Source organism: Colletotrichum tamarilloi (genome assembly GCF_030869305.1).
Source record: "Colletotrichum tamarilloi strain Tom-12 chromosome Unknown Scaffold_5.1, whole genome shotgun sequence".
In the NCBI taxonomy this organism is placed as follows: Eukaryota; Fungi; Ascomycota; class Sordariomycetes; order Glomerellales; family Glomerellaceae; genus Colletotrichum; species Colletotrichum tamarilloi.
In genome coordinates this window covers 865,365-879,368 of record NW_026849388.1, presented here as the reverse complement: position 1 = coordinate 879,368, position 14,004 = coordinate 865,365, and the positions used below count along the sequence as shown (strand labels likewise).

The window sequence follows — 14,004 nt, the reverse complement described above, 5'->3', positions numbered from 1 at the left end:
TCGGTGTAAGGCAACCCCCACCCAATAATTGCCTTTTCAGTCGCGTTCGCACCTTCTTCCTCCCCATCTTCACGTGGGTCTAAACGTCTCATTCCAAATTGACTACATTCCACTTTTCTCTCATCACCGCACATACGCCTTACCTTATTTCAACGACGGAACGAACGACTTGGACCACCACTTTCTTTTCTGTCGGCGGGTCATTCAAGTGGACTAGCGAGACTGTGACGCAAGATGGCCGTCATCGACGAGCTCAAGGGTGTGAAAGTCACCATCCAAGTCAATGGCCAGGAAGCTGTTGAGTACGACGACCCGGATGGCTTTGAGAACGACGTCAACCGCAAGCACGCAACCCACCGTACCTTCAAATACATTGAGTCCAAGGATGACACCTGCTTCACGGTAAAGTACGAGGTTAATCACATGCACCGGTGGGAGAGCCCGAAAAGCGCCTTCTCACTCTACTTATATGTCGATGGCAAGCGCATGGATAGTGTCGTTTGCGAGGCGAGTCGCTTCAACTCATTCGATCCATTCTACAAATGGAGCACAGTTGTTGAGGGTTCTCGAGGAAGCTCAAGAGACCCCTCTTACGATCGTCTGAGCAAATTCAAGTTCTCCCAAGTCACTACTGGTAAAGTTGTCATATCTTGGCGGCGCCATGGGTATGTGTTCTGAGTATTGACATGCGTCTCAGTTGACGATGCCACCAAGGAGCGCGTCGAGGGAGACTCCAAGAAAGCAAAGTCTCTCGGCGTCATCGAGGTCTTTGTCTACCCCTTGACCATTACAGGGCCTTCGTACTCGTCAGGCCACGAGCACTATCGCGATAATCAGAATTCCAGTTTCAACATTGCGGAAAAGGCGCTCAAGGGCCGCGCCGTCTCTCACGGTACCTCGTGAGTTGCATCCTCTCGCCATGCGACAATTCTGCCTGTGCTTACATGCTCCATAGCTTCACTGACGGTGGATTTGTTTCCAAGAGGAAGTCAGTGTGCGCTGAATATCTCAACGGCGGTAATCCTATGGCGTGCTTCATGTTCAAATACCGTTCCAGAGGTATGAGGCGATCTGCAAGCCGGCTATCTGCTTACTTAGCTCACGCTTTCTCAGATGCATTGCAAAAGGAGCTCATCATTCCTCGGTCTCCAAGTCCCGAGGCCATTGACGAGCTTTCCGAGGCCGATATCAGACGGCTAGCTGCGGAGCGTCTGGACGAGATTAACGTGAGTTTCAGCCTTACCGCTGTGTAGAGAACCCAAGACTAAAGTAGGGCAGAATGGACGTCGATCCGGCACCGTCAAGCTAGAGAGAAAGGGCCCTACCATCAAACGCGAGTTTGCTGAGATCTACGACCTCACCGAGGAGCCTGCCAAACGCGAATGGAAGAAGATCAAGATCGACGCCAACAGGGAGGCTATTGACCTCACCGACGACTAGGCGTATGAGTTTCTTTCTTGAATGTACTTCCTTGGTACTTGTTCTTCGCCAGTCCGCAGAGAACGATGTCACGAGCATGACCCTCAATTTTCGGCGCAACTTTGCTTTCAGGGCCAAATGGCGTATTTCGGTTTGTATTAAGCCAAGCTTCAGGGACCTTATGATTTTTCCAGCCGCAGTCAGGAAGCATGGGAGTATCTTCAGACTGGAAAGTTGAGAATGCCAGTCTCTTCATGGTTCTAATGCGAGCAGCTTATCGTTTCTTTCATCAGGAGTTCAGGGGCAAAGCGCCAGTTATACCCTCTTGTTGCACTTTATCCCACCTCTCGATAGGCAGTCAGTTCGGAAAAGGGAAATCAAACGCAAATTTGCTTACACGAAACATCAAAATAAGAATTGATTGCTTTTCCAGTCTGCCAAAATCCTTCTTCTGCCTTTGTGTCCGTGACATACCGACATTTTCTAACCGTTTTCCTCTTATCCCATGACCACATCTTCATCTTCCTGTACGTCCATGCTCTCTTGTTTTGCTGCAGACTTCTCCGCCTTGAGTATTCTTACCGCCGCCTCCGCGGCTTTAACCTTGACCTCGTCTCTAGAAATCCCACCGTCAACCTCGACAACGCACCGCTCGCCAACCATGACCTTGCACGAGAACCGCTTCTCACCATCTTCGACATCCTGCACGTCCAAAACGTACGTCACAGTCTTATTGTCCGCCAAATGACCCAACTCCTCCTTGGGATGCAACACATGCACGCCGTCTCTTAAAATGCGATCAAGGTACGCCAAGATCCCAAACCGCTCCACGACACCAGCGCAGACGTCCAGGTCCCCGGAGTCGACGTACACGGCGCCGAGAAGGGACTCGAATATATCAGAGTAGAACTTGCGCAGTTGCATGCGCGCCATGAGGGCCCAGGGGTATGTCGTGCCGCGCTCCATCGCCTCGACCATCTCGTCCCTGAGCGCGGCGTGCCGTTTCGTGACATTGAGCTGCTCGAGGCCAATGGCGGGGGATTGGTGGCGCATAAACTTCCACAGGGGCAGCGCGAAGCGCGTGTGTTGCAGCTCGGGTCTCTTGTTGCCGCCGTCGGTCCCTGTTATGACGACCTCGTCCTGACTGACTGCTTGCTCTAGAGCAAGGAAGCCGAGAAAGTCGCCGTTGACCATTGCTGTCTTGAGGAGATGCATCGTCTGATGTGGGAGAGGAGGTTCGATAGAGAAGAGGCGGTTGACGATGATGTAGTCGAGGACGGAGTCGCCGATGAACTCGAGACGTTCCAGACAGCCCAGGGTGTTGCCGAGGCTGAAGGAGGCATGGGTCATGGACTGGATCAGCAGGGCCTTCTTTTTAAACTCGTAGCCTATGAGCTGCTCCAAGGGCTCAAGGGTAGACAGGAGTTGCACGCCAGAGGGAGCGACGTCGTAAAGGGCCTGTCTGCAGTCGTCTAGGGTCTTCCATTGGATCTGTTGGAGAAAGATAGACATGCACTTTAGTGCTTTAGGGAGACCGCCGTCAATCATCGAGGCCCCGATCAGTGCTTCGACGATATCTGCGAGCGTTTTGGTGGATATTTTCCTCGTGGTAGGCTCCTCGCCGTGCTGGAGCACGTCCTCCACGTAAATTGGCCGCCACTTCTGTCCCGTGAAGGGCTTGGTGAGGATAAATCTGTCGAGACCGTGCTTGATGGCCGCCTTGCAGAGGGTTGAATTTGCGACGATGGCGTCTTTCTTAAACGACAGGAGCCGTTCTGGCCAGTCCGGGTCTGGTCTCGTGTTAGCTCTAGAATTCGTGTTAAGCTCGTCGAATTACTGGAGATAGACTTACTCAGAGCGGCCACATTGATTGTGGCGGAGAACTTGAGAATAGAGTCGCCTAGAAACTCGATGCGTTCGTAATTTGTAGGTTCACACGCGCTTCCCGCGCTGATGGCTGTGACTACCAGAGACGGGTCAGAGATGGCGAGTGGCCTCAGCACACCCATAGACAACTCTCGCGCCACCAGGTACGTCTCGATACGGTGCAAGATTGATGGTATAAGCACGCCGAACTGGGCATACTTGGCAGGGATGTTGTCCACCTTTGCCCACGACATGGGGTAGACTCGATTATACGGCTTGATAGTAGCTGGGCCGTGACTGGGATCGCTCTGAGGCCGATGAAGGAAGTCCGACCTACGGGACCACTTCTTGAGAGCCAGGTAAGGTTCATCCTCTGGGGCCTTTTCGAATTCGTAAAACATCTTCTGTACAGTTTCGGGTGCCGGCTTGCGGGGGATGACATTGTCGTACAGATATGGGGAACCAGTCTGGTCGCGAATGAAACAGGTCAGATCGTAGGCTGACATCGCCCCTGGGACAAAACCTTTGACGCCGATTTGATCGACGGACATATCTCCAGCACCAACTGCACTGAACCTCACGATCTGCTGGAGATCCGCCGAAACCCACCGGTGACCGTACGGCAGAGCAAGAAGTACAGCTGTGTCATCATTGCCGGTGAGCTCGTCAATGGGAAGCTGATGTCCAAACTCAATTGACCAGGTGACGTTGTAGTCCAGATGAATGGGTATCGTCTGCAACCCAGGGACCCATAGGGGGATGACCATGTCGTACTCTCCCTGGATAACACCGTCCGAATCCTTGAGTAGGATCCGAGTTGCCCGCAAATTGTCACCAACTTTCCAGGCCTTGGCGACTCCTATCCAGGCATTGAGTAAACCGTTGACCTGCAGGATAGCAACTCTTTTGTCTATTCCGGGTACGAAGTCCTCCGGCTTGAAAGGCAGCAAGTTGTCGTTCACAAGTCCAGCCTTGTACAGATTGCGATAGGCTTGAAACGCAGCGTCTTTCGTAGCATTTTGCTCTGATTTCCAAGCCAACTGACTCTCAGAGCTGCGGACCGAGGCCGGTAAGTAGCTCGGCAGGTGAACAGTGGCCCGCAAGTCTGGCGCGCCTTTTGTGTCCGTCTTGTCGATGATGTAGTCTGGCCGCCAGTCGATGAACTCTCCCGGGGAAAGTATTCGGCATATATGGTCGAGATGCTGCTTTGCGTTATCAAGATCCAGAACAGCTCCTGTTTGTTCGATTTTGAAGATCATCTCCTTTGGCTCCTCAGCCTGCTCGATCTCTTGTAGATGTTCCAATTCTCTCTCTTGTTCTTCGTACTGGGCCTTCATCTCCGCCTCCAGGGTCTCCCACTCTTTCCCCAGTGGATTCGAGCTGTCAAGGAGCATGAGAAGCTTGGACTGCTTCTTTCGGGCCCGTCCGCGGCGTTGGATGAACGACTTGAGGTTCGGTGGGGTATCGAAACAGACAACCAAGTTGCAGGCCGGCACATCGATGCCTTCTTCTAGTACACTGGTGGCAACCAAAAGATTGCTCCTTCCGGATCGGAATTGGTGCAGTGACCGCTGATCTTCCACTCGAGAAAGGTCCCATATATCTTTCTTCTTGGCTTGAAACTGCGATGTGCCAACCATGGCCCCGATTCGATATCGCTTTTGTAGCAAGCCATGCGACGTTAACAGATGACATAGAACCGCAACAGTTGCTCTTTCTCTGGCGAATATGATGCCAATGGTGTCAGGTTTATCCTGTAGCAATTGCTCAATGACAACGAACACCTTATCCGACAGGACAGCACGGCTGATGGTCTCTTTCGATGGACATTGGCAATCGACTTGACTGAGAACGTTGACGAGGTATTGTTTCTCTTCATCCTTCCATGTGTCAAGCCAGACGCTTTGGGCCTTGACTGCGGCTCTGAACCTTGAGATCACTTCCCAGATATAATACTCTGCAGCCCAAGGTCCAAGTTCGTTGAATATCTGATTCGCTTGCCGGCCAAAAGAAGTCATTTGGTTCTGGATGTACGTGTCGTGACTCTTGAGAACCGCAATGAGTTCACGCTGACTGCGATCTGTTCCCTCCGCCTGTAAGTGTCGAATGAAGGGATCTTCCGAGATATCAAGAGATTGTATAGCCATTCTCAAGCTTCGCAAGCTGTTGGGAATATCGTATTCGTTTCGATTTTGAAAGATTGCGGATGCCAGCTCTGGCTTGTTGACAGCAGCAAGAAGGTCGTCTCGGTGCATCGTCGGGCTCTTGCAAACAGCGTCCAGCGTGGCTTCGAGGGTATTGATGCTTTCGACTTTGGAGCCAAAAGTCGGGCTTGCTGTTAGACCCAGGATATGGGGAGTAGGGAGGCCTTTCCGTTGTTCTTCATGGTAGAAGAGTGACATGATTTTGCTTCCCGGAGACTTCCCGATGCAATTGTGAGCTATTTCGTACTGGTTAGCCTCTGCCCCTTTCTAAACCTCTAAACCACAAACCTTCGTCAAAGACTATCAGAGATAGCCTGGATATAGGCACGAATGCGTGCGACATCGCGTCCAACAGGATTTGGTATGTCGACACAACCACGCGCACATTGAGAAGAACCGCATCCCAAGTTTGCTGGTCGGACCATGAGTCCACGTTATCGTCGCCACTGAGGAACTTTATCTGAACCTCTGGTATCTGGGTTTTGAGAACTTCGAACTGTTGGCTACAAAGCGATACCGTGGGAGCTAGAAACCAGACAATCTGTACAGTTAGCCTAGCAACAGAGATCCGTAATGGCCTTAACGCACCTTTTCGGACGTCGTTCTCTCCAATTCAGCTCTAATTCTCAGAACAGCTCTATAGAAGCTTCTATCAATGTCACGAAACTACGCTTGCTCGTAGGCAGTCCACTTACACTTGTGTTTTGCCACTACCTGTGTCCATCTATCAAGTGTTAATAACCCATGGTCTCTTTGGGACTGGATCCACAGGCTCGACGAGACTTACAGCAACAATAACGTTTTGCCGCATGCTCTCGGCAAGCATTTCGGACTGGTAGGCCCTCGCATTCATGATGACCGAGTTGCCTGAGGCTGGCTCAGCTAGAGGCGAAGAGGCCTCATTGTTCAGGATCAACTCCTCGGCGGCTGTTGAGAGTGCCTCCTGGTTATGAGGTCCCAGGACCGGCACATTGGAAGGTACATCATCTTGCACAGGATCTGCACCCTCGCCGGAAGATGATGGTGAATGGCCAGTCATTGTTTGTATGGTTCTAGCGTGGACCTGAGGACCCAGTCCTAGGGTCCTGACCACGGTCCTGGGAAGCGCGGTACTTCGGGAGAATCCAAGTAAGCCAAGAACAGGTACACCAGCACGCTCGAAGTACCGGGGTACAATGACTAGACTCGCCCGGCAGTGGGGTGGTCGGTATGAGTCAAAAAATGTAGGTAAGGTTAAATGACGCGGCTCAAAACGGAAAATAGACCAAAAGTTCGTGTGACGCGGGGACCAAAATTCATGGGGCTCGATGCACAGCACTCTGGTGCGTCTGCGGATACAACCTCCGTGTATTCGAACACGCAGAACTTGCCTAGTGCAATGGGTGCGATGCATGCGTGACTCGGCGATAAGTGCCTGATTGCTGACCTGGATATGGTGATGATGCCGTAGTGAAGGCAGAAAAGTCTATGAGAGGTTGGGGTCCCTGCCAAGAATCACGTCGTAGTGGGTGCCTGGAGGGCGTTCGGGAACGTGTTGCCGCTTGTTTGCTTCTTCTCTCGTTGCACATGAGTAGGGAGGAAAATTGAGACCTCGAGGCAACACGTAGTCGTGGCATGCTATCCATATTTGCACTCGCAAGCCAACACGCACTGCAACAGGTCGGTTCTGTTGAGTTCAGGGACTCTGCAGGAGGCCAGCGGCCCACATCTGCGGAGGACGTATACCACTTCGCAACGCAGTTACGCACCGTATCAAAAGAATCATTGTGGCGCTTGTAGAGTGAACTTTTGAACTGAGAAACGGGGATCAAGAAAAGGCGATGGAACGAACGACAGCCTTGGGCCTCGGGTACCCCCGTTCTGATTTCGAGAAGTCGAAGTTTTGCTCCGTATGGCAGCCCCGATTTGCTTGATGTGTCCAGCATAGAAAGTGTTCAAGGTAAATCAGGAAGAACAAAGTAAGACTCGGACGAAAGAGAGAGCGATCTGACATCGGTCCCCGACCAATCAATTTAAGAACTTCCAACCAGGATTTGGAAGATCAGGTACCTATCTTGAATCTTCCGGTAATCCGTCGTGACGGATAATTAATCACTGGCCTGGAGTCCTGACCAACAGCTGTCATTTAGGCTCGCTCATGCTCCAAGAGTTTCCACAGTCACCCGCACTCACCCCGGCTTGAGTGTGAGACTAACCCAACCGGGGCCGATGCCGAATTTATCGTTCTTGATTCACCGGAGCCCGAGGCCTACTTAGCCACCCGTCCGGACTTTGATTAAATCCAGCATTGTACATGCAGCTAGCTGACGCCTCCAGGAAAACGTGCGTCAGTGCCTTGCCAAGCCGAGAACAGGAACATCTTTGCTTATGAAAGCAACGCGGCATCGGCTTCGGATCGTGGACCAGGCGTTAACTTGAGAGTCTGCTGCCTCCTGGGGTTCTACCAAGTACATCAGGCCATTCAAGGTACTACTCATCTACCTGGATTGCCAGTCTGTGTCTCTATTGGAGTCGATCTGGCTTGCAACCTCAACTCCAGTCTTTGGATGCTACCCTGCTCTTCAATTGAGAGCACTGTGGCGAAGTGCAGCAAAAACCGGGTCATTCGGGCCTGCGTCTCTAATGCAATACTCTTGTTTGAACTTTTGTTCGATTTTATTCACATGACGCTGAAAAAAATACGTAGCCGCATGTTGCAGATCACCTCTTGATCCGCAGAAGTCCTAGAAATTGAAGGTTCTCCGTTGAAGTCTACTTTGACTTGCTTGGTTGAGTCGCAATGCTGTGCCTACCAGGTGCGATTAGCTTAATGCAAGGCCCTGCTACTCGCATGCGGCTTACTTCTCCTCAACCAGTCTAGACAACAGTAGACCACCGCACGAAAGTGTCATCTGCCCGATGATTAGGCACTCGAGGCACACCTGGTGACCGGTCCTAAAATACCTTCAAGCAGGACTATCAGGCGACTATGTAGGTTGTTGCGGCACAGTAACTGGCGGGCGGTTTCAGATCGCGGTAAGCCAATGAACTGGCTGCCAGAGGCGGCCGACTCTCGCCAGCGATTCTTTTTCACCTCGGTAGTGCCCATCTTGCAGCTGTTGCCTGATATATGGCTCCATCCAAGTCTTTGATCAAGATTTCTGCCATCGATAATTACCAAACGACGCCGCATTGTCAGTCAAGTTCCTTTACCAATATCTGCAGTCCGGGGCAACGGTGGTGACAGCTTGCATCTTTCCCTGGGAAGAGAACTCGCCAGTCGTGGCCAGTCTATCAAGATGCCCAATCACATATGCAACGTATCTCGTCGTGTCGTCATTGCAGGTCATCCATTGAGTCTAGAGCTCGGGCTTTTCGTGTCCCCATGTCTCTATGCTATTCTATGATACAAGGTAAGACCGTCCTAGCCATTGCGCAAATTACAAGTTCGTAAGATAGTCCTCAATCTCCTGAGGGCTGAGCTTTCTGAAGCGAGGGCCCTTGGCACCCTCAACACCCTCGATACCGAGCAGGTGGTCTGCCGGAGGTCCGATGATGCCTATACTCCCAGTTAGACGCATTCTTGACGACACAGTTTGAATACTTACCAATCTCAATGGTATCTCCATTCATCTCTCCCTCGATGGTCTCCTTGAGTGTGAGCAACGCAATGTGCACGGCGTCCTCAAGCTCCAAGCCCTCCGTGTATCTCTTCTCCAGGAACGTCTTCGCAGACGTAGCGCTCTTGCCAATCGCCGTCGCCTTCCACGGGAAGTAACTGCCAGAGGGATCGACCTGGTACAGCATGGGTCCACCCTTCAGAGTACCTCCGGTCTTGCCTGTGGGCTTCTTCTCCTCGCCTTCCTTGGTCTCGGTCTCGTCCTCAGGCAAAATACCCTCATCCCAGCCAGCAATCAGCAAGCTGACGCCGTAAGGTCGGACACCACCAGACTGAGTAGCCTCCTGCATGACACGGGCAACATCCTGCACCAATATCCGCGTAGGCGGGTATTCGTTGTAGATGCGCTTGTAGCCCGTGTGCGATACCTTGCGAGCCTTGTCCACCAATATTCTGTAATCGGGACCCATGCCTGAGTACACCATACCGATGTCGGGGGTGACGAGACTGATCTTGGACAGCGAGCTAGGGTCGGCAAGGGGCGATGATGACTTCTTCTCGGTCGCAAGGACGATACCGTTGGTAGCTTTTGAGGGGTTAGCATAGGTTGAGGAAGGAGGGGCAAGTCAACTTGCCTTTGATACCGAGGGCGGTGACACCCTGATTGACGGCGTTTAGAGCATATTCTAGATGAATGTCAGTCCTGCGATTCGAGCGTTCGTTCCGTTCCTGAAGTTGGGAGACATTGGCCGGTGGGGGTTGTGTTGGAGCATACCGATCTGAACCAGCTTGCCGCTGTAATCGATTAGCATGCGGACGTCATAGGTTAGAAAGCTTGTAAAATTACCTGGGCGAGAACGTCGTCAGGGAGAAAGAGTAACGGTCGGCCATTGCTTGATTATTTGATCGTGTAGTCGAGATGTGATGTCAAGTACAGTGGTCGGGGAGGATGGGGGGTGGGTTGGCTGCGGTCAAACGAGGTGAGGCTGCCAGAGCTCAGGTACGAAGCTCTCCCTCCCAGGCAACTCGCGCCGCGTCAAGCTGCCAGACGCCGGGCGCCGCTCGGGAACCAGCAGCACGTGACATCGCCGGCTCAGGTGTTGATCCGGGTCATACTGCTGACGTAACCTGGAGGCGCTGGAAGCTATGACCACCTGAAGAAAGCTCACAATAAAGTGCCTGGTGCTGGAATATTCTATTTTGCTCTTCGTTTGTCCTGTGCCCTCTCAAAGATCCTATTCGCTTGGCGCAGCCTCTCCGACAGGCACAGCACTCCGAAAGGACAGATCAGGCTTTCATATTGCCTACGCTAATTCTTGTCATGTAGGCGCTGCTGCACTTGGTCAAGTTAGGCCAAGCTTCCAACCCCGAGCCAGCCGGTCTTTCACTGCAAGTCTTCTATTGCTTCTCTTCCTCTCACAGCACAGAGTTACTCTACCCGCGCAATACGGAAAGCCCCATGCTTTGAAGACGCATCAAATCCCAACGTCTACAGCAATCAATTTTTTACTGTTCGTCATGGATGCTGCGAAGCCTCAGTGGAATTGGCCATCTGACCTTCCTACGGGAGGCCCAACGCGCAAAAGCCATTCTGAAGCCGACCTACCCGAGAAGACAGAGCCTATCAAGTCTGAGGACAATGGGCAACAGGACAGAGACCATCCCCAGGAGCAACCTCATTCCCCGCCCAAGCAAAGATACTATGGGCCGCGAACATGTCGCATCTGCTTCGAGTCGGTTCATCCTACATTCGAAGAGCCAAGTGTCATGAGCGGCTTCATGAACTCACGTCCACGACCTGTTTACAAATCCGATGATCCCGACTCTGGACGACTTATCTCACCATGCAAGTGCAAGGGGTCTCAACGCTATGTCCACGAAGGGTGCTTGCAAGCTTGGAGGTATGCCGACTCGACAGCTACGCGGAACTTCTTCGCATGTCCCACCTGCAGCTATTCATACAAGCTGGAGCGATTATCCTGGGCGAATCGTCTGCAAGGAACCTTTGCGCAAATAGTACTAACTATCCTCATCTTCATCGTTTCGGTCTTCATTCTGGGCTTCATTGCGGATCCAATATTGAATTTGTGGACCGATCCCATGGGCGCAATCGCGGATATGGCGGCGAATGTTCTTGACGACATCGAAGCAATTCACGAGCCTGTCCCTGAGATGGGTGCGGAGCCTGGAACATGGCTGGAACACTTCCTCAAAGGCTTTTTTTCTCTTGGACTGCTTGGGTTTGTGAAGTCTCTCTTCGCTCTGTCACCCGTCCAATGGTGGAACTTGAGGTCCAGCGGTATCCTTAGTACTTCTGGACGTCGAGGAGGGACTGGTCGCGCGCGTGTCGAGAACATCAACTTGGGCTTGGTTGTCATTGGTGCCGCGACCTTTCTGTGGGGAGTCTGGAAGGGCGTGAGAAAGTTCAGTGCTTCAGCTCTACAGCGTGCGAGCGACAGAGTCTTCGATGTGGGTGGTGACGATGATGAGGATGAAGATATCAAGGAAGACTGACATAGGCCGGAATGTGGAGAAACGCAAACATTCTTTATCACTCGAGAGACGGAACGCCTGTAGCGCCATGTGTCACGATGCCACCCGCACACTCTTAAGTTGCCTCGAAGATTCTCTTCCATATCGTGTCAACTAGTCTGTGTGCGGAGAATAAGTCCCTGCTCTGTCTTTGAATTGAGCCGTTTTGGTCAGATTCACTTTGGACGAGCAGGCGACATCAACCTGCCATCAATCAATCAACATTCTGTTGGCTGACCATGCCGACGACAACTCTCAACATCCTTTGAGTTGGCAAACGCGCAGGCTGATACACATATGTCTCATGGCTTTATCAATGGCTTAGCCTAAAATTTTGGTAGTGATGAAAGACATGAATAAACTTCAATGTGTCACATTTTCGTTGCTAGTTACTGATGATGAACCGCATGTATAGTGAGAATTTGCAAGGAAGCATCAGTTCGAGTATCGGGTATTTCTTTTAAACAACTGAATCTTATTTATCTAGCAATCTACGCCTCATGGTCAGCGTTACAGGACCCCGCATAGAGCATTAGGTTTGACGTTGCTTTGGTAGTGGGGAACCAGCACAACCCTTGACAGGAGGGGCCCAGGGGACCCAGGGATCGCCCGACCGGACAATAATACCACCGACCGGGCCAATGATTGATGGTTTTCGGCGCGGTCCAGATCTAATGCTCCCAAAGTGGACCTCGAATTTAACGAAGCCATAGTATCGAGTTCGTGTTCACCAGCCTGTACATTGACCGGCCGTCCTCGCCCTTGCACCACTGCTTCCCTTGCAACCCTTTCGCTTTCCAGAGTGTCGCCCAGACTTCTCGAGGCCCGGACGTGATGCGCCTCTTTGGATGACGCCCTGCGAATACCTCGACGATCTTTGATTCCGACATTCCATCACCCTTCCTCCCTCCTTTCTGTGCCAAGCCTCTAGTCGCAACGGCCACAGTCAGCGTCTTCTCTCGTGTTCGAACACCGACGAAATTTGTCCTTAAACGCCCGCCATTTCCGGGACATTGAGGCGTCGCATTTCGACGCTGGTTCAGCCGCGACAATTCTCTCGATCGTTGGCCGACGAGTTCTCCCTTTGAACTAATCTCCTAATTCGACACGATGCATTTCGCATACCCACCACGAAAGAGCTCGAACCCGCCTCCCTTCAAGGCGAGATCCTCCAGAATACCACCGGTTCTTCGACGCAGTAGGCTCAAGGTCATCGCGGCAGGCGCTCTTGTATTCTTCGGCTTCATATACCTTCTCTCTGGAGCCTTCAAGTCACCTAGCGGCCCTCGACCACCCTCTGGTGACCCACCAGCGGTAATAGTGACGGTGCTGGATGAGGACAACTTCAGCAATAAATATCTCGCAAGCATTCGCGACAACAGGAAACAATATGCGCAGCTACATGGTAGGCTTTCACTGGTTCTTCTTTGTACTGCACATGCTAATAGCTCTGGTCTTAGGTTATGAGGTGATGTTCGTAAAAGCGGGCGATTACGATCTGAACGGATCTCCACCATCATGGAACAAAGTGGTGTCACTGAGGCACGCGATGACAAAGTTTCCAGAAGCCAGATGGTTCTGGTACCTCGACCAAGACGCTTACATCATGGACCCGGAGACGTCTCTAGAGAATCTGGTGTTGAAGTCGGACAGGCTTGATACTTTGATGGCCAGGGATCACCCGGTCGTCCCCCCTGACAGCATCATCAAAACATTCCCTCATCTCAAAGGCGACGACATCGATTTCGTGGTCACGCAAGACAGAGAGGGTCTTTCTTCGAGCAGCTTCTTCATCCGGAATGGCGACTGGGCGAAGTTCTTCATCGACACCTGGTTTGACCCTCTGTACCGCAGCTACAACTTCCAGAAGGCTGAAGGTCATGCTTTGGTAAGTCCCTTCCTTTTTGCCTCTTGTTTTTGCGTCTGAGCCAGATCTAACTGTTGCCTTAGGAACACATTGTACAATGGCATCCTACTATCCTTTCGAAGCTCGCCATTGTGCCCCAGAAGACATTCAACTCCTACAATCGATATGATAAGGGAGAGATCTACAAGGATGGTCACTTTGTTGTCCGCGCAGCTGGTTGCACAAACACTGGAGAGCGGGCTTGCGACGAGGAGCTAAGCAGCTTCAAGACGAAGTGGCAGGCGGCCTTCAAGGCGCAGTAGACGGAGGGCTAGAAGAGAGCAATGCTTGTCCTCGCTAGAGGAGGACCAACGCACAGAGAAGCTCCAGGCGTTATATTCCCCAGGAAGCATGAACTCGGCATTTGAAGTGTACAAGAGCTGGACGAGGGCGTTTATTTGGGTTTGGGGAGACCATCTCATGAAGGAATTTTGTACGGGGGCTAATGACAGATGGTCAAGATCCTCGGAGGCTACCCG

The 14,004-nt window shown here is 52.0% G+C and overlaps 5 protein-coding genes across 5 annotated transcripts; 3 read left to right on the top strand and 2 right to left on the bottom strand.

The window, feature by feature from the left end:
* Positions 1 to 234: 234 nt before the first annotated feature.
* Positions 235 to 1,440, top strand: CTAM01_02402 (uncharacterized protein; the record flags this gene model as incomplete). Its single annotated transcript, XM_060518440.1, has 5 exons — positions 235 to 634; positions 698 to 899; positions 956 to 1,059; positions 1,114 to 1,226; positions 1,279 to 1,440. 5 exons carry the CDS (start codon positions 235 to 237, stop codon positions 1,438 to 1,440), a joined length of 981 nt encoding a protein of 326 aa, XP_060387073.1.
* A 477-nt stretch (positions 1,441 to 1,917) lies between these two features.
* Positions 1,918 to 6,528, bottom strand: CTAM01_02401 (RNase3 domain-containing protein; the record flags this gene model as incomplete). Its single annotated transcript, XM_060518439.1, has 6 exons — positions 1,918 to 3,209; positions 3,272 to 5,725; positions 5,778 to 6,030; positions 6,078 to 6,126; positions 6,185 to 6,213; positions 6,277 to 6,528. 6 exons carry the CDS (start codon positions 6,526 to 6,528, stop codon positions 1,918 to 1,920), a joined length of 4,329 nt encoding a protein of 1,442 aa, XP_060387072.1.
* Positions 6,529 to 8,908: 2,380 nt separating this feature from the next.
* On the bottom strand, positions 8,909 to 9,978 carry CTAM01_02400 (proteasome A-type and B-type; the record flags this gene model as incomplete). Its single annotated transcript, XM_060518438.1, has 5 exons — positions 8,909 to 9,027; positions 9,077 to 9,673; positions 9,732 to 9,773; positions 9,863 to 9,882; positions 9,935 to 9,978. 5 exons carry the CDS (start codon positions 9,976 to 9,978, stop codon positions 8,909 to 8,911), a joined length of 822 nt encoding a protein of 273 aa, XP_060387071.1.
* A 627-nt stretch (positions 9,979 to 10,605) lies between these two features.
* Positions 10,606 to 11,601, top strand: CTAM01_02399 (uncharacterized protein; the record flags this gene model as incomplete). Its single annotated transcript, XM_060518437.1, has 1 exon — positions 10,606 to 11,601. The coding sequence occupies one exon, from the start codon at positions 10,606 to 10,608 to the stop codon at positions 11,599 to 11,601; it is 996 nt and encodes a 331-aa protein (XP_060387070.1).
* A 1,128-nt stretch (positions 11,602 to 12,729) lies between these two features.
* CTAM01_02398 (galactosyl transferase GMA12/MNN10 family protein) lies at positions 12,730 to 13,788 on the top strand (the record flags this gene model as incomplete). The annotated part of the gene is made up of 3 exons (XM_060518436.1): positions 12,730 to 13,024; positions 13,080 to 13,507; positions 13,570 to 13,788. The coding sequence occupies 3 exons, from the start codon at positions 12,730 to 12,732 to the stop codon at positions 13,786 to 13,788; spliced, it is 942 nt and encodes a 313-aa protein (XP_060387069.1).
* Between the last annotated feature and the right edge of the window lie 216 nt (positions 13,789 to 14,004).